Source organism: Ctenopharyngodon idella, chromosome 13 (genome assembly GCF_019924925.1).
Source record: "Ctenopharyngodon idella isolate HZGC_01 chromosome 13, HZGC01, whole genome shotgun sequence".
Lineage (NCBI taxonomy): Eukaryota > Metazoa > Chordata > Actinopteri > Cypriniformes > Xenocyprididae > Ctenopharyngodon > Ctenopharyngodon idella.
In genome coordinates, this window is record NC_067232.1 from 11,073,799 (window position 1) to 11,097,203 (window position 23,405).

At 36.3% G+C, this 23,405-nt stretch overlaps 1 protein-coding gene across 3 annotated transcripts; it reads right to left on the reverse strand.

Moving 5' to 3' along the window:
• Window positions 1-719: 719 nt before the first annotated feature.
• On the reverse strand, window positions 720-22,443 carry ogfrl1 (opioid growth factor receptor-like 1). Of its 3 annotated transcripts, none has more exons than XM_051917598.1 (8): window positions 21,540-22,443; window positions 19,714-19,800; window positions 19,438-19,516; window positions 17,521-17,553; window positions 16,251-16,329; window positions 13,447-13,513; window positions 7,242-7,387; window positions 720-4,331 (listed from the first exon to the last, which is right to left on the reverse strand). In XM_051917598.1, the coding sequence occupies exons 1-8, from the start codon at window positions 21,732-21,734 to the stop codon at window positions 3,842-3,844; spliced, it is 1,176 nt and encodes a 391-aa protein (XP_051773558.1). In that variant the 5' UTR covers window positions 21,735-22,443; the 3' UTR covers window positions 720-3,841. The 3 variants fall into 3 exon arrangements, with proteins under 3 accessions (XP_051773558.1, XP_051773560.1, XP_051773559.1); XM_051917600.1 differs by lacking the exon at window positions 21,540-22,443 and adding an exon at window positions 20,176-20,358; XM_051917599.1 differs by lacking the exon at window positions 17,521-17,553 and having other exon boundaries at window positions 21,540-22,092.
• Between the last annotated feature and the right edge of the window lie 962 nt (window positions 22,444-23,405).

Consider the following 23,405-nt stretch of genomic DNA (forward strand, 5'->3'; position numbering starts at 1 on the left):
TACCACAATATTACCATGGTACATGTCTCCAAAAATATGGCATTATCAGGGTATTTTTTTGTTTGTGAAAAGAACATGAGCGTGTAGTTGGTAGTCAAAGAAAACCACAGGAGAAGATGTGCAGGAGCGCACCAGGAGAGGTGGGCCAGGTTTGTATCTGACAGCTCTCTGACTGAAGAGCTGGCAGGTAAAGTCACACTCACAGGTGTACGTCAGGAAAACCGGTCCCACACACTGACGGTTTGACAAGCAACAGCAAGGCTCAAGCTGATTACGGCATACACGGGCTCCTTAAGCCCACCGGGGACTAGGCTGCCTGAACAGACCATATGGTACCGCTCTTCTGTGATTTTATCAGTTTTAACTGACTTTACAATCCTCTCAACCGAGCGGTATGGATTATGGGAGGGGACGGAGTGATATTCAACTTGTCCTCTGTCAAAGACACGGTGCACTGGGCTGCTTTATCTTAATCTGAGAGATTGTTTTGAAAAGACATACGTAAGCAATGACCTTCAGTTAGTCGGTTGCTATTGCAAAACAATCCCAAATAGATCGGGACACAAAAGCTATGGGGTCTCGTATCACCCTGAAGAGGTTCATTTTACAGCCAGCCAGATGTATTTTACTCTGCTTATCACACTGCTCCTTATCAAATAAATAAATAAAAATATTTCAAAATATATTTAAAATATTTTAAATTATATATTCTATTTGTAATTATATAATATATATTCTATTTTTTTTTTTTTTTTTTTTTTTTATAATTTGACAAAGCTGTGATTGACCAATCAGAATTATTCCAATGTGTTGTGTAATAAGTAAAAAAGGTGATGAAATTAATGTGGAAAGCCTGTGGTTTGATTTTTTTTTTTTATTATTATTCAGCATTTTTTTTTATCACAAAGAACTGTTTTATGTGCATTTATCTTCTCAAAGTGCATATGTTTGAAAAGTCATAATAGTAACATCCATTTCTCATCTGACAACTGGCCCCACAGTTGAATTCATTTGAATTAAATGTAAAATAAAAGATGTATAAAAGCAGTTGTGCCAAGTTCGCAAAACATCAAAATTCAGTAGCCACATTTACACACACACACACACTTACAATTTGTCAAAGAGCTGCACTTTATTATACAGTATAGGCCACAATATAAACGTCCAAATATGAACTTCCAAATGTCACACTTTCTTTGATAACAAATTATCACTTCCCACAAAAACAAAAAAAACACTTATGGTGCCTTACATTAGGCCAGTCAAACTGTTTCCAACAATTGTGTCACAAGAAACACTGAAATGTGGAATCAACAGTCTTTTAGAACCAAGATGGACAAAGAGAAGATGGCTTTTTGTTTCCCAGTCACTAGCTATGTCTGAAACTGAAGTCTTGTTGCTTGACTGAAAGGCAAAATGTTTTTGTATAAAAGTAGCCTATCTCCTAAAAAACTGGTTTCAGACTGGCTTCCAAAGCATTATAACTTCACATCTAAAAATCAAGAACAAATTCAAGTGAGCTTAAGAGATAAGCAAGCAAATATTTAATACTTATTTCTTAGTAGAAGTTGAAAGACATTAATGTATAAATTTACTTCAGTCTCCCAATCAGATGCCTTTTTTCTTTTCACCAACTGCCATATACCACATGTACAGGGTTGTAGGATATTACGGGGCACATCTGTGCTGCATTGAAAAAACAACCAGATGAAGGCATCTTAGTAGACAAGACAACCATGGAGAAGAATGTGACTCTCACACATTCAGAGAGACGGGGTTTAATGAACCCCAGGGTACGAACTAGGATAGACGGCAAACAAAAAAGTGTGCTCAATCTAAATATTGACAGAGGGAAAGAGGCTGTGAGAAAAACAAGATGAGGACAGAGAGCCTTCATCATTTGATCAAAAAGAAAGAAAGATGGATTTCAGCTGCACTATTACGGAAGAAAGGGGTCTTTCCTTAAAATGTTCACTTCTTTTTGTGTGCCGATAGAAACTAAAACAGGAAGAACTCCATAACATTTACACACACACACACACACACCTGTGCTGTGGAGGTATGGCTAGCCCTCTGGGTACATCAGTGTGGAACAAACACACACATAGCATACACACTTGATCCATATTGATTAATATCTGCTTTAAAAATGTATTTGTATTCTATATGGATAGTGACCATCAAAAGCCCTGATTGTCCACACATAAACACTCTAAGTATGATGAGAGAAAGGCAGCACTCTCACACATACATACAGTATGTGATATGCTCCATCACTTTGAGTAGTTTTGAGTTATATGCACTAAATGAAAAAGCTCTTTTTTTTTTGCTTTCTAATAATATTACCATTATCTTTCAAACAGTCGTCGAGATAACTATAATCATCATTTAACTTGTGGCTGTCATAAAAACCTGTTTTTGAGAAAATTATGTCTAAAGAGTTCACATTTTCTGTCACAATTAGGAAATTCAGTCTTAAAATTAAGACAATAACAGGCTAAGTTGAAATATAAAGTTTATTTATAATATTGTGCATATATAAACTATAATTTTACTTTTCCAGCTAGCTAACGCTATAGCCATTGAACGGCTTTCCTGAGGTAAATGTAAGTTACGCAGCCTACCATGTTCACAAGCTGTTTTATTGACGACTTTCCGCCGTTGAAACACTTCTTCACCGATTACATGAGAAATTATACATTTTAGTAAATTGTACTTTATTTTTCAATAGACATTTGGAAGCCCATTCATGTTTATTTTGTGCTTTAACTAGTAGTAAATCAGAATACAAGATCGGTTAATGCGCGCTCTGACACACCACGATCGAGACAGGGAGGATAGCGGCAGGTCGGAGTAATGGGCTTGCTGAAAGGTAGCGACGTGCCGAAAGGTGAATTGCTACAACGGAAAATACCCCCTAACCCTACCCCACACCCTGACAGGCAGCTTTCGCGACCAACTGTAAAGACCTTTAGGCACGCCCATTATTCCAACCTGCAGATACCCACACTTGGAGAGATGTGCGATCTGTCATACCACGCTCATTTATTGGTGTCAAACCGAAACGTATATTTTCAAGTTTCATTAAAAATGTACATAATTTGATAGATTATACTTTAAAATTTAAGTTAGTTTTGCTTATCGTTTTTTCCACAAACGGCGCGCTACTTAAGACTCAAAATGATAGAGCGCGACACACATGCTGTAACAAACGAAAGAAGAGGCACTTTATATTGCAAGACGTTTTTGAGAAAACTGGATTAAAGTCTCACGCGTACCTATAAAAACATGGAAGATCAATTACCTGAAAATTCCTGCAAGTATATTCACACTGACTACACATTATTATGATCTGTTACAAGGAGCTAAGAGTATCCATAACAAGAAACTTCAGCAAGCTCTAAACACAGAAAAGACACATCTGTCTGAGAGTCGGGCTTATGATTAGCAAATAAAGCCTATTCTCAAAGCCTGTAGAGTAGACTAAGATAATATTCTCTCACAGGGGAAGACTGAATCGACAAAAAGTGCAATATTTCACACAATGTGCTCAGGTAGCACTTATATATATACTCACACTTGTACATGTGCTAAGAACTCTCCAGAGGGCTGCAAATAGGAATTACAGTAGAGAAATTCATCCGCTAACACTATGAAAAGTATTCAGAGTTAAGAAAAAACACTTCGTAATTAAAAAAAAAAAGTCAAACAGTCAAGTTGTTCACAAAGCAAGTCTCTAAAAGGCAATAGTATGGAATAATATTGCTGTGCCATTCCTTTACCTAACTTGAAGCTCAGCTTAGGCTACTTGAGCATTCCCAGAATCCCTCTCTTTCTATTCTTACAGAGGAATGGTCTCAATATATTCTTCTAGATCTACTCTCCCCCTGCCCTCCTGCAGGACCTTGGACCCTTTTGCTGTTTTCCACTCTCCACTCTTCCTCTCGTCCGTGTCCTCCACCTCCCAGTTATTTCTGCCCTCCCTAGGTGACCTGGCTTTGCCCGCACTCCTCTCCACCGCCTCATTTCTTCCCACTCTTGTCCCAGTGGATCCAGAGGCCGGAATGCGTTTCTTCTTGGGTGGCCCCCAGATGAAGTTCTCAGGCGGGTGGTAGTGGCGCTGGGCGAAGCGAAGCAGGGCGCGTCTCTGAGCGTGTTGCCGCAGTGTGTAGACAAAGTATTCCAGTGCGCTGTGACGCATGTTGGGTAATGTGCCCTCCACCAGCGCCTCCTCCAACAGCAGACGCACCAGAGGCAACTTGAAGCTTTCAAAGCCCAGTTCACCAAGGCTTTTCAAAATGCGAGTGATACGCAAGTAGTTGTGCTGCGACCTGGAAAGAAAATAGGTTTTTCAATTAAAATAATGTTGGTTGTTGACAAAGGAGAACATTTTTTGACATTTTGTTTTTGGTCATTGTACTTGGTCAGGAATAGTGGAAAAGGGTATCCTATATTAAAGGTAGGGTACGCCATTTTCGGAGAGGCTAGCAATAGTGAGCTAGATTTGAAAGCATAAGATCCCACGCTCTACAAAGCCACGCCTCCTCCAAAACACATGAACGGGTACAGCAAGGAGAAAACAAAAGAGTCACGAGAAACAGCGTTAAACTACCTCATGTCTCAAAGCACATAATATTACAATAATAATGAACATAAACAACTTAAAGAGCACTGACTTGTACAGTACCACCTGACTGCTGCAGATTAATTTCGGCGTTGACAGTCTTGCCATTGAAAGGTGGCTGCTGTTTTGGTTGCGGTGCTCGGTGACTGACATCTGTCCAACTCTGCATTGCATTGAACGCGCTGATGATGTGCAATATCTGTGCGATGTCTGTGCGCGCAGGTGCACGGAGGTATGAAAATACATACGGTGACACGCAGGTAGGACACCGTCGATCCGAATGCAATGATTGGACGAACATTTTATGGACTTACGCCTTCCACAGATGATATCTATACATATAAATACATTTGGACCACTTAACTTGCTATCAGGATGTGTAGAGACTTTCACCCAGCATAACAAAAAATGTTTCTGGAACAAATCACCTGCCCCACCTTTAAGTGGTCATTCACACAGAATGCAACTGTTTTGCACATGACAAGGTGTTCTAAAAATGAGGCGCTCAAGTTAAAAGAAGTTTTTAAATAATACATTTTTTTCCATTCCACTGACCTGCGTCTCACGTTTTTAACCCAAAAAATGGCCCCTATTTCTGCAATAAAATGACCTTATTTACTAAATATATTTACTAAAAACAAAAGCTGGTCTGTTGGTGTTTTTTTGCTTTTCTAAAGTAACATTATACAAAAGGTTAGTACCAAATATTTACATTAGTACCAAATATTTACTAATGTGACCTAGTTTTAAGTATTAAGAATCCTCCATATTATATACAATTTTCTAATTAATTAATGGGTCACAGTACCAATTAACTTTGGTATACTGAAATTTATTTGACATTAGGTTGTTTTGCCTGATCTTTGGCTACACAGCAAAAATCTATTATTTTCCAGTTAGAATTTCAAAAACTGAAAAGAAAAAAAAAAATCTGAGAAGGTACACTATATTGCCAAAAGTTTTGGGACGCCTGCCTTTATGTGCACATGAACTTTAATGACATCCCATTCTTAATTCGTAGGGTTTAATGTGGAGTTGGACCACCCTTTGCAGCTATAACAGCTTCATCAACTCTTCTGGGAAGGCTTTCCACAAGGTTTCCACAAAGCATTCTTCTAGAAGTGCATTTGTGAGGTCAGGCACTGATGTTGGACGAAAAGGCCTGGCTTGCAGTCTCCGCTCTAATTCATCCCAAAGGTGTTCTATCGGGTTAAGATCAGGACTCTGTGCAGGCCAGTCAAGTTCCTCCACACCAAACTCGCTCATCCATGTCTTTATGGACCTTGCTTTGTGCACTGGTGCGCAGTCATGTTGGAACACGAAGGGGCCAATGGAAACCAATTCCATGAAGCTCTCTACGCACTGTTCTTGAGCTAATCTGAAGGCCACACGAAGTTTGGAGGTCTGTAGCTATTGACTGCAGAAGGTTGGCGACTTCTGCACACTGTGCGCCTCAGCATGCATTGACCCTGCTCTGTGATTTTACGTGGCCTACCACTTTGTGGCTGAGTTGCTGTTGTTCCCAATTGCTTCCACTTTGTTATGATACCACTAACAGTTGACCGTGGAATATTTAGTAGTGAGAAAATTTCACGAATGGACTTATCGCACAGGTGGCAACCTATCACGGTACCACGCTTGAATTCACTGAGCTCCTGAGAGCGACCCATTCTTTCACAAATGTTTGTAGAAGCAGTCTGCATGCCTAGGTGCTTGATTTTATACACCTGTGGCCATGGAAGTGATTGGAACACCTGAACTCAATGATTTGGAGGGGTGTCCCAATACTTTTGGCAATATAGTGTATCTTTAATATGAGTATATTTTGTCGTACTGCACTGGCAGATTTTTTTACTTGTTTGTAGTATAAACAAGATTAAAACAAGTTAAAACATCTGCCAGTGCAGTATATCCAAAAACAACTACATTTAAATTACAATTTTAAATCAACAAGGCTAAATGAAAACTCATTTAAGAAGCAATTTTTGTCCAGTATAAGATTAATAAACTCAGCGTTCTCAAAATGACAGCTTTTGGTACAGGACCATTCACACTGCAGACAAAGTTCATCAAGCGGTGTATCTCTGTAATGTAATGTAAGTGTGTCCTCTATGGCACAGTCCTGGGGCAATGACACACAGACAGATACGCACAGTCATCTATGTCTACCACACAGCCCACTGCACTGCAGATATTCTTTCACTCCCTCCTTGCTTATCATGCGTTCATTAAACTTGTTTTCAACTCTCCTTTCCAACTGTCTCTACATTTCTTTCCCTGCTCACATTCACCATCTCTCTAAATGCAAAGTTTTTGTATCCTATTCAGTTCTTCTTTATTTATCCTCCTCTGTGCATCTGACCCATTTCTCCGGCCCCTGCACGAGATGGTCACATGACGGTACAGTCAGGGTCATGACCGAAATTGTGTTGCAAGGATAGGAGACTAAGGATGCTAACTCCCTGGACTGAAGCATGCTAAATATGGCAGGAGATGGGAGACTAAGATTAGGGAATGTTAAGATAACTGGTGCAGGTGGAGTAAAACATAAAGATCAGAGGAAAGGAATTATAGAGTAAAAAGGTCTTAAAAACAGCAAAACAGAAAGACAACTCACTCATTTAGGTGCTGGAAGCGATCCTGCCAGTTTGGGGCTCGAGCCACATTCCCATTTTTATCCAGGAGTTTGATTCCAAAGAAATCCAACATGATTGTATATGCTAGGAGGAAGCGTCTCTTGGCTTCTCGAGTGCTTTGGAATTCCTGTTGACATCAAAAACTCACTCAGTTAAAAGGTGATTTGCACAATGACTACAGCAGGTGATTTAAAGTTCTGGTACATTGAATAAAAAACTAAAGAATAAAATGTTTTTTTTTTTTTTTTTATCCTAATATATTAAGCTTTAAAATCCTTTGGTTCTAATTGGAACTTTTATTTTTAATAGTGTAATATCGCCTAGTCAAAGGTGTCAGAACATCCATAAATAGGTTTCAGGCAGTGGCACATTATGTGTTTTAGTCTCATTCTGCCTCTTTTTTTATTTGACCTAAAATAAGCCAGAAACCAAAACACTGATTTAAAGCACTTACAGTTTTATATCTTAAATTATATCTAAAATATCTTCTTTTTTTATCCAGAGAACCATATTGCCAACTCAAGACCTTAAACAGAAAAAAAAAAATGTATGTACTTTCAGACCTGCCAACCTTGGAAATTTTTCATCAATGTGACGGGACATGGGGTTTGGGGATTGAGAAGGGTTTGAGAATGCAACACACACTCAAAGACACACACACACACACCTATCTTCATAATTCTAGTTTTGACACATACGCACACACACCTATCTTCATAATTCATAATTTTCAAAAATTTCACTTGCACTGGGCTATAATACAGTGGAATTTTTTTTTATTCATGATTATTATTGCATTGCATAATGTGTGGTTATACCATCTGTTAACCACAAGTAAATCGCATTCAACTATTTAATATAAATGGAAATATTTTTTTGTTTGCAATTTCAAGTATTTACATTAGGGATGTGTACTACGACTAATTTGACAGTCGTAGAAACATTGTGTGTACACACTGTGTGATTCCAATATCCAAATATGATACTAAATCCCACAGAAAAAAAAAGGGTTTATATTTGTGTCGTGCTGTCTTTGCATTTGATCATTGCACAAGCATTAGCTGAATAAACGTTAGCCAATACAAACATACTTATAGAAAACAGTTGCCAATGAATAGACAGGACCAATAAGAGCAAAACAAATCACTTATTCTAAAAAGAATATCAAGTATATGTTAGCCGAGTCCGACATATAACGAGTGGTTGTGTTAACAGTAAAGCATCCATCAATTAACAAATTTGAAAAACACGAATGAATAATGCAGAATGCTTTCTGACATTTTGACAGAAAAAAACACACAAGCAAGAACAAAATTTACATCTAGCACGTCGATTTTCATTTTACAAGTATCTTCTCTCTGTGTGCGCGTTTATTTTGAAAAAGAGAGAGCACAGCACTGAGACAACGGTACTTTTTAAGCCATAAGTAACTAATGCACTAGTTTTCACACAAAATAAATATGTAACATAATTACGTATAACACAATAACATATAACATGTTTCTCAACACTGAGAATGAATAAAACAATGCCTGTTGCTCCAGACTTGCACTTGTCAGTCATCTACAAATCACAGCACTTTTATAATCACAACGCTATATACTGATTTCAATTTTATTTATATTCATTGCTCAGCATCACTTGAGCATTTTATAATCTGCATGGCTAAATGATGTCTTCCTCTTATCTGAGTGACCATGAATGATAGCTAACAATTTTTGGTTCCCAGAACATTCCCAAAACGTAGGTTCTTGGTTCCCAGAACGTTCTTTTTTAAGGTTTGTTTTTGGTTAGCTGGGAAAGTTTTGTTAACGGAAATAGAACATTAGTTATTGTTTGTAAGAACGTTATTCTAACATTTGTCTAACGTTATTCTAACATTATTTTAACATTCCTCTAACGTTCTCCTAACGTTAAAGTTCCCCTAAAGTTAGAATAACATTCCCCTAACAGCATTATAACGTTATTTTAACGATCCTAATGTTATTTTAATGTTCCTATAACGTAATTCTAAACTTCTCCTAACGTTATCCTAACATTCCCCTAACGTTATTATAACGTTCCCCTAACGTTATTCTAACATTTCCCTAAAGTTATTATAACATTATTCTAACATTCCCCTAACGTTATTCTAACATTCCTATAACGTTATTCTAACATTATTTTAAAGTTATTATAATGTTATTTTAACAATCCTATAACGTTATTTTAACGTTCCTATAACGTAATTCTAACCTTCTCCTAACATTATTCTAACATTACCCTAACGTTATTCTAACGTTCCCCTAACGTTATTCTAACGTTCCCCTAACATTATTCTAACATTCCTATAACGTTATTCTAACCTTCTCCAAACGTTATTCTAACATTTCCCTAACGTTATTATAACATTATTCTAACATTCCCCTAACGTTATTCTAACATTATTTTAACGTTATTATAATGTTATTTTAACGATCCTATAACGTTATTTTAACGTTCCTATAACGTAATTCTAACCTTCTCCTGACGTTATTCTAAAGTTGCCCTAATGTTATTATAACATTATTTTAACGTTCCTATAATGTTCTTTTAACATTCCTATAACGTAATTCTAAACTTCTCCTAACGTTATCCTAACATTCCCCTAATGTTATTATAACGTTCCCCTAACGTTATTCTAACATTTCCCTAAAGTTATTATAACATTATTCTAACATTCCCCTAACGTTATTCTAACATTCCTATAACGTTATTCTAACATTATTTTAACGGTATTATAATGTTATTTTAACGATCCTATAATGTTATTTTAACATTCCTATAACGTAATTCTAACCTTCTCCTAACGTTATTCTAACATTCCCCTAACGTTATTATAACGTTCCCCTAACGTGATTCTAATGTTCCCCTAACATTATTCTAACATTCCTATAACGTTATTCTAACCTTCTCCTAAAGTTATTCTAACATTTCCCTAAAGTTATTATAACATTATTCTAACATTCCCCTAACGTTATTCTAACATTCCTATAACGTTATTCTAACATTATTTTAACGTTATTATAATGTTATATTAACATGTTATGTAACATTCCTATAACGTTATTCTAACATTATTTTAACGTTATTATAATGTTATTTTAACGATCCTATAACGTTATTTTAACATTCCTATAATGTAATTCTAACCTTGTCCTAACGTTATTCTAACATTCCCCTAACTTTATTATAACGTTCCCCTAACGTTATTCTAACGTTCCCCTAACATTATTCTAACATTCCTATAGCGTTATTCTAACCTTCTCCTAATGTTATTATAAAGTTCCCCTAACGTTATTCTAAAGGTCCCCTAACATTATTCTAACATTCCTATAACGTTATTCTAACTTTCTCCTAACATTATTCTAACATTTCCCTAACGTTATTATAACATTATTCTAACATTCCCCTAACGTTATTCTAACATTCCTTTAACGTTATTCTAACATTATTTTAACGTTATTATAATGTTATTTTAATGATCCTATAACGTTATTTTAACGTTCCTATAACGTAATTCTAACATTCCCCTAACGTTATTATAACGTTATTTTAACGTTCCTCTAACGTTATTCTAAAGTTGCCCTAATGGTATTATAACGTTATTTTAACATTCCTATAACGTAATTCTAACCTTTTCCTAACATTATTCTAACATTCCACTAACTTTATTATAACATTATTCTAACGTTTCCCTAATGTTATTCTAACATTCCTATAACGTTATTTTAACATTATTCTAACATTATTTTAACGTTATTCTAACATTATTTTAACGTTATTCTAAAGTTCCCCTAACATTATTATAACGTTCCCCTAACATTATTATAACGTTATTCTAATGTTCCCCTAACGTTATTCTAACACTCCTATAACGTTATTCTAACATTATTTTAACGTTCCTCTAATGTTATTTTAACGTTCCTATAACGTAATTCTAACCTTCTCCTAATGTTATTCTAACATTCCCCTAACGTTATTATAACATTCCCCTAACATTATTCTAATGTTCCCCTAACGTTATTCTAACATTCCAATAACGTTATTCTAACATTATTTTAACGTTATTCTAACATTCCTCTAACATTATTATAATGTTCCTCTAATGTTATTCTAACGTTATTTTAACGTTCCTCTAATGTTATTTTAATGTTCCCCTAATGTTATTATAACGTTATTTTAATGTTTCTATAACGTTATTTTAAAGTTCCTATAACGTAATTCTAACCTTCTCCTAACATTATTCTAACATTCCACTAACTTTATTTTAACGTTATTCTAACGTTTCCCTAATGTTATTCTAACATTCCTATAACGTTATTCTAACATTATTTTAACGTTATTCTTAAGTTCCCCTAACATTATTCTAACGTTCCCCTAACGTTAGTCTAACATTCCTATAACGTTATTCTAACATTCCTATAATGGTATTCCAACATTATTTTAACGTTATTCTAAAGTTCCCCTAATGTTATTATAACGTTCCTCTAACGTTATCCTAACGTTATTCTAAAGCTCCTCTAATGTTATTATAACGTTATTCTAACATTATTTTAACGTTCCTCTAATGTTATTTTAACGTTCCTATAACATAATTCTAACCTTCTCCTAACGTTATCCTAACATTCGTTATTCTTGTTACGTGTTGTTGCAGTAGAGATGAGGCAATACACAGACTTCCACAAATAAAGGGTATTTACTGAACGAAGTAGCAGACATACATTACACGTTAAACTAACAATAGAACTGACAAAGGAGTGCAGGGAGTGAGTCCAACTTAAAGGGAGTGCTGACGAAGACAACAGGTGCAGGGAATCCAGGGAAATGGCAGGAAGGCTGATGAGGGAAGTGAGTTCAGGAGTGCAGACAAAGAGGATCGTGGGAACTGGAGAACGGGACATTACAACATTACAACCACGCCTTCCCGGTGCAGACGGGTGCGGAGGTCTCCAGGGCGGGTCTAGGACCCCTAACGTTATTCTAACATTCCTATAACGTTATTCTAACATTATTTTAACGTTATTTTGATGTTCCTCTAACGTTATTTTAACGTTCCTATAATGCAATTCTAACTTTCCCAGAACATTATTATTTGATTCTCTTCTGTTTTTGCTGGGACCCAGATAACAATTTTTGGTTGCCAGAATGTTAGTTTTTGGTTCCCAGAATGTTCTTTTTTAAGGTTTGTTTTTGGTTAGCCAGGAAAGTTTTCTTAACGGAAATAGAACGTTAGTTTTTGGTTTGTAGAATGTTATTCTAACATTCCCCTAACGTTATTCTAACGTTCCTAGAACGTTCCCCTAACCTCTTTACTCCAATATCATTACTCCGCTGTATGTCAGTAATCATCCAGCACACCCGTGACCCAGTATATTATAAGCGGTATGGAAAATGGATGTATGGAGGACTATAATCAGTATTACAAACATAGAATGTTCCCAGAAAGTTGTTATTTGGTTCTCAAAATAACCAAACGGGAACCAAATACTAATGTTAGGGGAACGTTCTGTGTTTGCTGGGGGTATTTTAAGTTAATCCAGAGGATTAACTCAATTCAATATTTCAACTTTCCACATCCACCCCAACCCGTTTACCTTAATGAGTTAGAAGTACCATTACTACTGTACTGTCCTCGCTTAAGAAATCAGTCAGACGGCAGTAGTGTGGAAGGGGGATTGAGCGGAGTTTTGTGTTGCTGTTGATTTGGGCCTTACGCATTTGTCAATCATCCCCGCTTGCTATTTAGGGAATGAACTCAGAAGCTATGATTGGTTGAGCTCATCTTCTTTTGCTGTTGCTTGATTTGAGTACTGAGCGTGCACAGTGGCATCACCAGGTTTTTGCATAGTTTAGAGTGACAAATCGTACCTGCGTACTTTGAGGTCTAAATGCGTACCCGCTACGCAAAATGCGTACAGGTTGGCAGGTCTGTACTTTACACAAAATGAATCAAAACTGAATTGATTTCAACTGAATAATGACACTATTGTCTTTTTAGAGCTACTTTATAACAGAGTTAAATTCTGTTTGCATGATTGAATTGTTATTTTCCTGTTTATCACTGTAAAGATGTTTTGAAACAATCTGTGTTATATGCTTTATATAATACAGATTGTTTCAAAACAGCTTTACAGTAGAAATAGAGATGACTTGACTTGAACATACCTTTATCTCATCCTGAGTGAGTTCTTGAGCATAAAAATTTAGGCCCTGTTCTCTGAGTGGGAAGAGCCTGTAACAGCAATTGAGAAACAGGTTAGGATCTACCTCAAAATGAATCATTATTTATCAATTAGAGAAACAACACCAGAAAATAAACATTTTCAAACACATTATAAGAAACAGTTTTGGTTTTATAGGAAATATTTTGATTAATTTTGAGTAAGCGCTAGAATATAGTTATTTGCTATAATTTCATTCTATTAGCCTACATCATATATCAGCATTATATCAACCATACCAAATTCTCTAGATATCAGAATTGGCACTGGCCATTGACAAACCCATATCAGAGAGAAGGAAAGAGAAAAAGAAAAATGACACTCACACAAACACACAAATGCAATAAAGGGTTTATTTCTCCCTGTCAGCTGTTTGATCCTACATGTTGCTGACCACTAGTGAAGGACAACCTGCAAACCTCGGCACATCTTTCTTTTCCTTTCTTCTCCTCAAGCCTCCCTTGTTTCTCTTCACTCTCTGAAGCTATGAAGTCCTGGCTGCCTGCCTGCTATAGCAGTCAAGCTTTTGCCAAGTTTTGCTAGAGAAATAAGCAACCTGGCCTAAAAAAAAACAAGCCCAAAATAAGCGACCCATGATTTTGGTTGGTGGGGCATACGGACATCATGCAGTCTGCACAGGGAACCCTTTTAAAAAGGATTTTGTTCCAGTTTTCTATTATGCTCCGTCAAAAATATTGATCGTTTTTATTCTTTAAATCGTTTCTAGTCCCATTCAGAAAATGGCACGTTTTTCAAGGACCAAATGACCATCACGTCATAAATGCACTGAATTAAAATGGTGGTTTTATTGTCCTCAAAACTCATTAAACAAGTAAACAAGCCAATTTATTTTCCCTGGCTATCTAATAAGATATTATTTACATAAAAAAATGCTACCCATGACTGCCCAAATCTAAAAGCAACTTCTTGAAAAAACAAGGCCAAATTTGTGTATAATAAGTGGAATTGGCAACTCTGTTTTCAATGTCATCTCATCTTTATTTACTTAAAAAGGCAAAATGCTAGCGACCTATCTGCTTGCAATAACTCACCGTTTATGTGTTTTTACATTCGCTAATCGATATTATGCAAATAGCCCTGCAAGCATACGGTGTGTGAAAAAATGAGTAGGGGGGAATGACAGAAGCTAATCACTTTTACCTCAGCAGGAGGGAGTGCCGAGGTACGATTGGCAGCATATGCGTGAAGCCTGATTTTAGAACCGTGTTGTTATTTCACGCGGACTTGGGGCATCATGTCCTCCCCCTCTTCCTCACCCTCAACGGTTGTAATCACAGCACAAGCAGGAACGAACAGTAGCTTCAGCTATGAGAGTGTGTGAGATGTAACGACACCCAACTGAGAGCTTTACAAGAGCACATGACGTCGAACCACTGTTCAACCTTCATACAACCTTCAATGTTAGCTGAAAATCACTTTGTGAGCAGATTCAAATTCATTACCGTTTACATGAAAAAGAGGATGACTAAAACATGAACTAAAAAAGCACACATCATGACGTCAATTTGTAGGCCAACCCGAAAGGCTAATTTTAGCAGTTTTTTGACATTACTTGAGGAGACATTACTTTTCATGTCTTTATCTACTACATAAATTACACACATTCATATGTCAAGCATGAATATTGAACCTGTTGTGTGCTTTGAAAAGGTTGCTAATATCAGCAGTTGATCAGGCACATCATTATTTAGCAACTTATCTAGTAAATTGTCCTACAAAAATTCTCAGATTAGACCTTATCTTATGCACAAACTGCAGTTTAAATAGGATTAATTTCACCTGCTAGTTATGTAACTGGTGATGTGAATGTTCAGTATTTTTCCCTAGTTGACCTTGAACAAGTTTTATTATATCAATGATATAATCATCATCGGAATCCAAGAGAGATGCTTATTCTCAGTATTTCTCTGATACCGACAGCTTTAAAAGACAAAAATGTGAAATATGCCTTTTCATGTCTCAATATATAGCCTACCTACTACAAATAATATGAATTTTGAAGCTATGATGCACCCAAGCAGCTGGATGCTGTTTCACTCTAGTGCTTGCATGATGTTTAATTAATCATGCTTGATTTAATCTCATATTCTTAGAAAAGCTTACATACATTCCTATAATGTTATGTGGGTTGCACTTATCTTCTGCCATTAAGTTTAAACCTTTATCGTTTGCATCTTTAATGTTAGGAAAATGGACCATTTAATCAGAAAATGCCCTCAAGTCATAGACATTCCCCAAAGCCTCTTCAGTTACTAAAGAGATGATGTCAGCCGAAGAGCTCCATGAATATTTAAGCAACGTTAAACATTAAAGAAACTTTTATCTAATGTTGTCCTAAGGCCATCCTTTGTCGCCAAAGAGGATGCTACTGACCCCTTCACCTGCAGGTAACACAATTGTCTTTATTACATCCTTTGTCTGCTTTCATGCTTTTGCTTGATTTTGCCTTGATCTACAGGATCTACATCTAAAGAAGATGAAGTTAATTTTGAACAGATGGTAAAGAAAAACATATCTAATTCATGCCTCACCCTTCAAAAATTCCTCATGCACATATCAGCGTGCAGTTTTCTCTGTTCTTTGAACAAGCAATAATAATAATAATAATATAATAATAAGTGTCTGGCCAATACCAATTTGTGAAGTCTCAGTCATTAAGCTTAATTAAGCAATTACTGCTTAATTTATTACTCGTAAAGAAGCTTAAATATTGAAGAAATGTCTTACCACTGAATGTATGTGTGATTGTGCTCTAGTTTTTCATAGTCTCCCCTCCATTTAGTGAGGATTTCTTCAATATAAATACCTGGGGGGGACAAAGAGAAAAATAATAAATCATCACAACTGGCCAAGCTCAGTATTATTCACTTAAAACTCTAATAAAGGGACTGTTTACCCAAAAATTAAAACTCTGTCAAGATTTACTCATGATTTTTCAAACGCCTATGACTTTATTTCTTCCATAGAAAATCAAAGGACAAACTTTGAATAATGTCTTGGTAATTCTTTTTCATGCAGATAAAATGAATGGAATTTTCAAGTCTCAAAAAGAATGCAAAAGCACCCTAAAAATCATATCTGTAGTCCATAAGACTTCTTACAATGAGCAGACCAAAATTTAAAGGGATAGTTCACCCAAAACTGAAAATTATCCCATGATTTACTGACCCTAAAGCTATTCTACATGTATATGACTTTCTTCTTTCAGACAGATGGAAGTTATATTAAATAATATTCTCGCTCTTCCCAAATTTATAATAGTAGTGAAGGGAGCATGAGATTTTGAAGCCCAAAAAAGTGCATCCATCCATCATAAAAGTAATCTACTACAATAACTAGCTTCCAGCAGACGGCAGTACACATTGATTTACTGCGAAAGAGTAACCTCTGACCCAACGTAGGATATAGTAGCTTCTATGTTCGTCAATATGTCATGCATCGAGTTAGGGGTCACTCTTTCGCCGTAAATCGATGTGTACGGTAAACCGTCTGCTGGAAGCTAGTTATTATAGTTTATAAAGTTTTAAATATGGATATTTTTCTTACAAAAACGCATTGCTTCGCTTCAGAAGGCCTTTATTAACCTCCTGGAGCCACGTGGATTACTTATATGATGGATGGATGCACTTTTTTGGGCTTCAAAATCTCACGCACCCTTCACTACCATTATAAAGCTAAGAAGAGCGAGAATATTATTTAATATAACTCTGATTATGTTCATCTGAAAGAAGAAAGTCATATACACCTAGGATGGCTTGAGGGTGAGTAAATCATGGGGTAATTTTCATTTTAAAATGAACTAATCCTTTAATGGAACCTTGATCATTTAAGTTAATGTAAGTTAATTTGACATTAAGTCAAATTTGTGAACAAATCATTCAGATCTATTTTGTGAACCAAATCAAATGATTCAAGTTGTGAAAGAATGATTCATTCACATATCAGAAACCACTAATTCTCTTATTAACACATTAAAACTCTGTCATAATTTACTCACCACTCATCTCAAACCTGCATGATTTTCTTTCTTCTGTGGAACACAAAAGAAGATATTTTGAAGAATGTTGGTGACCATTGTATGGACAAAAAGCAGAGACATTTCTCAAAATCTTCTTTTAATGTTCCACACAAAAAAAAAACAAAGTCATCATAGCTTTCATCAGCTTTGACTTGTATGACATGAGGGTGAGTAAATGATGACAGAATTTTCATTTTTGGGTGAACTATTACTTTAAGAAGAGACACATGACAGAGTGTTGTTTCAGAGTGTAAACAGAGGTGTAGGTCATCTGTGACATGGAAACACTGAGATCTCAGGGGGCTCTCTCTGTGTGTGTGTGTGTGTGTGTGTGTGTGTGTGTGTGTGTGTGTCTTTCTCCATAAACAGCAGTGAAGCAGTTATGCTGCCATTAAATGCTTGCACAACAGATTCCGTTAATTCACAAACATGCCCACAATAACCAATCAATGGCTCCTCTGAGATGCCTTCACTGTCTGCCTGCCTAAAGTGGCCCGCAGGGAAAACATTGAGCTAATGAAGCACTCCAGAACCCATGTTCTCCCTTCACACCAGCTGGCATGTGTATTCAGTTGTAAAAACTGCTTTCTGTTTGTCTAGGTAAAAATGTTCTTGCAGTATGTATGTTCTTTGTGTACTGTAATATTCTTGTGTTGTTAGGTGAAATATTGTAGGTGGGACTGACAACACTATTTTTACCTTTAGCAAAGTATGATAGCAAAATCTCTTTTTTGGCAGACACATTTAATCCAAAGCAATTTTCAGAACATGTCCAGTGCAACATAGAGGTTTTTAAAGCAATTGTTCACCCAAAATGTAAAATTCAGTCACTATTTACTCACCCTCATGTTGTTCCAAACTCGTATGCTATTATTTTATTCCATGGATACAGAAGGATACTCTTTTCTGTAAATAATGCCAGGTCATAGTGACCACGGCTAAGATCCAATAGAGCAGTATTAAAATATATAAACAGTCCTTAGAAACTTGTGTAAAAACAGATTTTTTTCAATTTAAGCTGTTATTCATTAATCAGCCAATCCAGCAAGATCTCAGCTCGAGAACCTCACTGATCGAATCAGTGACCGAGTCAGTGAGCTGAACAAATGATTCAGAATAGTTCTGTGAACCACATAAACCAATTCACTGATAAGACATTACTCAAAATAATGATTCGTTCTTGTAACAGACATACGTAGGTACTGTAAAAAGTGAATTATGTACATTCTTAAAAATGTATTTTGAAAACTTTCATTAGTATTCCACAGAAAATAATAGCAGCACACAAATTTAGAACAAGTAAATAATGACAGAATTTTCATTTTTTGCCTGAACTGTTCCTTGAAGTGTTATAATCATGGGTAAAATGTTTTTAAGATGACTCTCTGGATCATGCAGAGTTTGTGTCAACCATGGTTTGAATCTTGTTGAATTACCCGCCCAGATCATTATTTGCACCAACGCTTCTATTCCTGAAATTGCTGTTTGTTATTACTGCGAACAAAATTTCCCCATGTAACAATTAAAGCACAGTCTAATTATGAGAATCAAGTGACTTCCAGGGAGGAAGTTCCTTTAATATACAGTAATGGTGATTTAAACCATTAAAGCAAATTTCTTTGGCATACATTTTGAACACCATACAATCCTGTCCTAGAAAGAATAGCAATGGTATTAGTTCATTATTAAAGAATACAGGAAACAGACTTGTTGTTGTGAAAAGAAAATCCCCCACTATGGTACAATGCAGTACACATTTAGAGCATATATCACTCCCGACACATTCGATGGATGCAGTAAAATGCACACATATGTGATGGCCTGCTTTCTAGTCCAGATTCCACTGTATAGTCTTATGATTTTTTCATTAAAACGAAAAAGCAAACACACACTCACCGTCCGGCACCAGGGGGATCTTATTCAGATAAAACCTCAGATTGCGATATTCATTCGGCTGACGAGGCTCCTTGTAGTTCTGAGCAACAAAATCCCAGAATAAAACCAGGACAAAAGGATAGAGAGATTGAGAGTGCAAAAAAAAAAAACATCTGTACATCTGACTATGTTTTCTGCTGACCATATGGCAATATTCACTGGAAATTTCATTTTCAAAAATAATCGGCCTCCAAGCTCTACATGAGAAATCTGAAGAGAGTAGATGTAACTCTTTACCGGATAACTGTGGCGATACTTGTACAAGTCCTTTGCGGCGTAAAAGCTCCTCTTCATCCTAGTGGAAGACTCCATCATGTCACCAAACTGTGTGAGAGGAAGAGAGCAAGAGGAATGGAATGGTTACATAGGCAGTGAAAGAGAGTATGAATGACTTCACTCATCAGCATCTGAGCTACATTGTCACTGCTCTTCCCTACTGGGATGCAAAGGCTGCTAGACAGGAGAGAAGAGCTCCATTTTGTAGACTACTGTATGTACTTTTTTCTAACTAATTCATGACCATTTTTAGCTCTCAGCCTCTTGTGATGTTCAAACACTGAACATCTTTACGGTTGAGTGAAAGCACAGCACAGAAGGCTTGCACTCTTGCACACAACATGAAGCTGTTAGCTTGTTGGGACCAATGACATACTGAAATGAATGTGAAGCTTATTAATTAATAACATTAAATTCACTTACATGAATGGTCTTTGATGCAGGGTTCAAAAAAACAAAACTATTACAGTGAGTGTGAAAAGCTGTTATCAAATAATAAAATAAAAATCCAATTTCTTTCTTCTGCTGACAGGAAATTCAAGAATCCAAATTTCCCGTGAGGAAATAGGTCACATTGAACAGGTCACAGTCTCAGTGGCCTTAAAGTCCAGAAATCTTGAGAGAACATGAGCCATTTTAAAACATATGACTTCTAACAAGGGCAAAGATTTTACGCACCCTCACACTTTTAACCGTCCTAAGAAAAGTCAACACTATGACAACTTCGGCAAAAGGTGTCCCTCTTCCATTGTTAATTTCAATCATTTTGGCTTTTCATATTATCTTATGTATATCATAACAACAACTGCATTATCTCTCTGCTTTTTTTTCCCTATTGTGACATTCTGTATATCCGAGTGAAACGGCTTCTGGAACAAGAACAAATTTAGGGCCAGACTTAATTTTTGTCCATCAGGAATTGATTGGATCACTGGACCATTGTGGTTTGTTATTGCTGTGATCTCATGTGAGTGACAGAGAAGAGAAGAGATTGCAATAGGGAGGGTAAGTTATTTTGATTAAAGATTATGAAGGCACATGAATTTTAAAAATGATTACATTTTTGATGTGCACAGATAAATCTTTTATAATAGGCCTAAATACTGCAATATTGCATAAAATAAGAATTATTTATTTTGCTTTCATTGTGACTTTAAAATTACAAGGGGTGCCCACTGTACCCCATCATAGAGGAAAGTATGTATGAGGAACTAAATCTTAAAAATGTTCAATTGTTTTGGTCAAATTTGATTCATAGATATGACAAAATTATATAGGCAAAAATATATAGACCAAAATGCTGAAAGGCCATAAGTGAAAGGTCATAGCTGGTTCTTCAAATATAGGTCAAATTTGTGGAACACTTTTAAGATAGTTATTTTTAAAATAAAATATGCTTTTATTGTCTTAATATTAGCATCATTAACAATGTTACAAAGTCCAGTTAGGCTACTAAAATGAAGTGGTGTCCTACCGGGTACAAAAATGACACGACAATAGAGTCTATCACAGCTGCAACTATTCTAGATACATCTGTTCGGTATTTAGCAAATATTTTACTCTAAATGTGCAATTTTCAACAGTAGGGGCACATCTCTAATTTAGAATAATTATAACGTTAATGATAATGATGGTAATAGGTTGACAAACCCACAATTATTACTACACGCTGTCATCTTTTATACGACTACACGCTTACAATCCCTAAAGATGCGCCTAATGACAGCTTTTCGTGGTTATTGTTTCTCTATTGTTATCTTTTAGTGCTCGTGTATGATGAGAGGCACCTGCGGTGATCCGTGGTCCAGCTGTTCGGCTCCTCTGACGGAATCCGCCGGGCTCATGGACTCGGAGATGCCGCTGTCCTCCTCCTCTCCTCCCGGCTGATGCTCGTCGCTCTCCGAGTCCGTTTCCCACGTCGAGTCGCATTCTTCCACTGTGCTCGGCTCCTTATATCTCCAGCTGCCCATCAGATTGCCCATTTAAACCCTGTCCTCCGTGCCTACATAGTTTAAAGTCCTCGTTCGGCACAAGATCGAGCTTTGATACGATGTAGAGCTGCCGTTTGCGTCGCTTTTGTGTGACTAATGGGGGGATTTCCAGCGCTCTGATGAGAACACACCCCCTTCAGCCCAGAGATCAGCACTGGAGATGATGATGAGAAAGATGATGTGCTCTCAGCATCAGTTAAGGCGTCTATAACAATGGTTGCTTTGAGGAGGCTCTGTGTCTGTCTTTACACAGAATTTGGAGCAATGACACATAAAAGTCATACTGTTCACAGAAGCAAAGCAATTCTGATGCTGCATCAGTGCAGCCTTAAACTTTGTCATTGACATTAGAGAGCATGCATTTGTATTACAATACATTTTATAATAGGCCTACGTGTTTTCAAATGTTATATTCTATATATGTCATTTAACATCTTTTTAAATGCATTATAATGCCATCTTTGTGCAGCATTAAACCTGTATAATACCTTTTTGTGGTATATATCCACTCAAATCTTGGGGCCTGTTTTTTTTTTTTTTTAAGTAGGCTATTTTATGCTCACCAAAGCTGCATTTATTTGGTAAAAATACAATAAAAACAGTAATTTTACTGTTTTTATTTTATTTTTTACATGTTTTAAAATGTGATGGCAAAGCTGAATTTTCAGCAGCCATTATTCCAGTCCTCAGTGTCACATGATCATTCAGAAATCATTTTGATTTGGAGCTCAAGAAACATTTCTTATTATCAATGTTGAAGTTGTGCTGCTTAAAGGGTTAGTTCACCCAAAAATGAAAATTCTGTCATTTATTACTCACCCTCATGTCGTTCCAGACCTGTAAGACTTTCGTTAATCTTCGGAACGCAAATTGAGATATTTTTGTTTAAATCCGATGGCTCCGTGAGGCCTACATAGGGAGCAATGACATTTCCTCTCTCAAGATCCATAAAGGTACTAAAAACATATTTAAATCAGTTCATGTGAGTACAGTGGTTCAATATTAATATTATAAAGTGACGAGAATATTTTTGGTGCGCCAAAAAAAACAAAATAACGAATTATTTAGTGATGGCCGATTTCAAAACACTGCTTCAGGAAGCTTCGGAGCGTTATGAATCAGCGTGTCGAATCCGCAGTTCGGAGCGCCAAAGTCACGTGATTTCAGCAGTTTGGCGGTTTGACACGCGATCCGAATCATGATTCGACACGCTGATTCATTACGCTCCGAATCTTCCTGAAGCAGTGTTTTGAAATCGGCCATCACTAAATAAGTCTTTTTTTTTTTTTCTTTTTTTTTGGCGCACCAAAAATATTCTCGTCGCTTTATAATATTAATATTGAACCACTGTACTCACATGAACTGATTTAAATGTGTTAGTACATTAATGGATCTTGACAGAGGAAATGTCATTGCTGGCTACGCAGGCCTCACGGAGCCATCGGATTTAAACAAAAATATCTTAATTTGTGTTCCGAAGATCAACGAAGGTCTTACGGGTGTAAAACGGCACGAAGGTGAGTAATTAATGACAGAATTTTCATTTTTGGGTGAACTAACCCTCTAACATTTTTGTATTTTGGAGTTATTGTGATGTTTTAGGATTCTTTGATGAATAGAAAAACAGCCTTTATTTGAAATAGGAATTTTTTATAACGTTGA

Coding starts and splice junctions, on each gene's coding strand:
- ogfrl1 (XM_051917598.1), bottom strand. CDS start 21,734: ATGGGCAATCTGATGGGCAGCTGGAGATATAAGGAGCCGAGCACAGTG. Junction 19,801..21,539: donor TGGACCACGGATCACCGCAG/GTGCCTCTCATC, acceptor CCTCTCACACAG/TTTGGTGACATGATGGAGTC. Junction 16,330..17,520: donor ATGCAGGTTTGAGATGAGTG/GTGAGTAAATTA, acceptor TGTCCCCCCCAG/GTATTTATATTGAAGAAATC.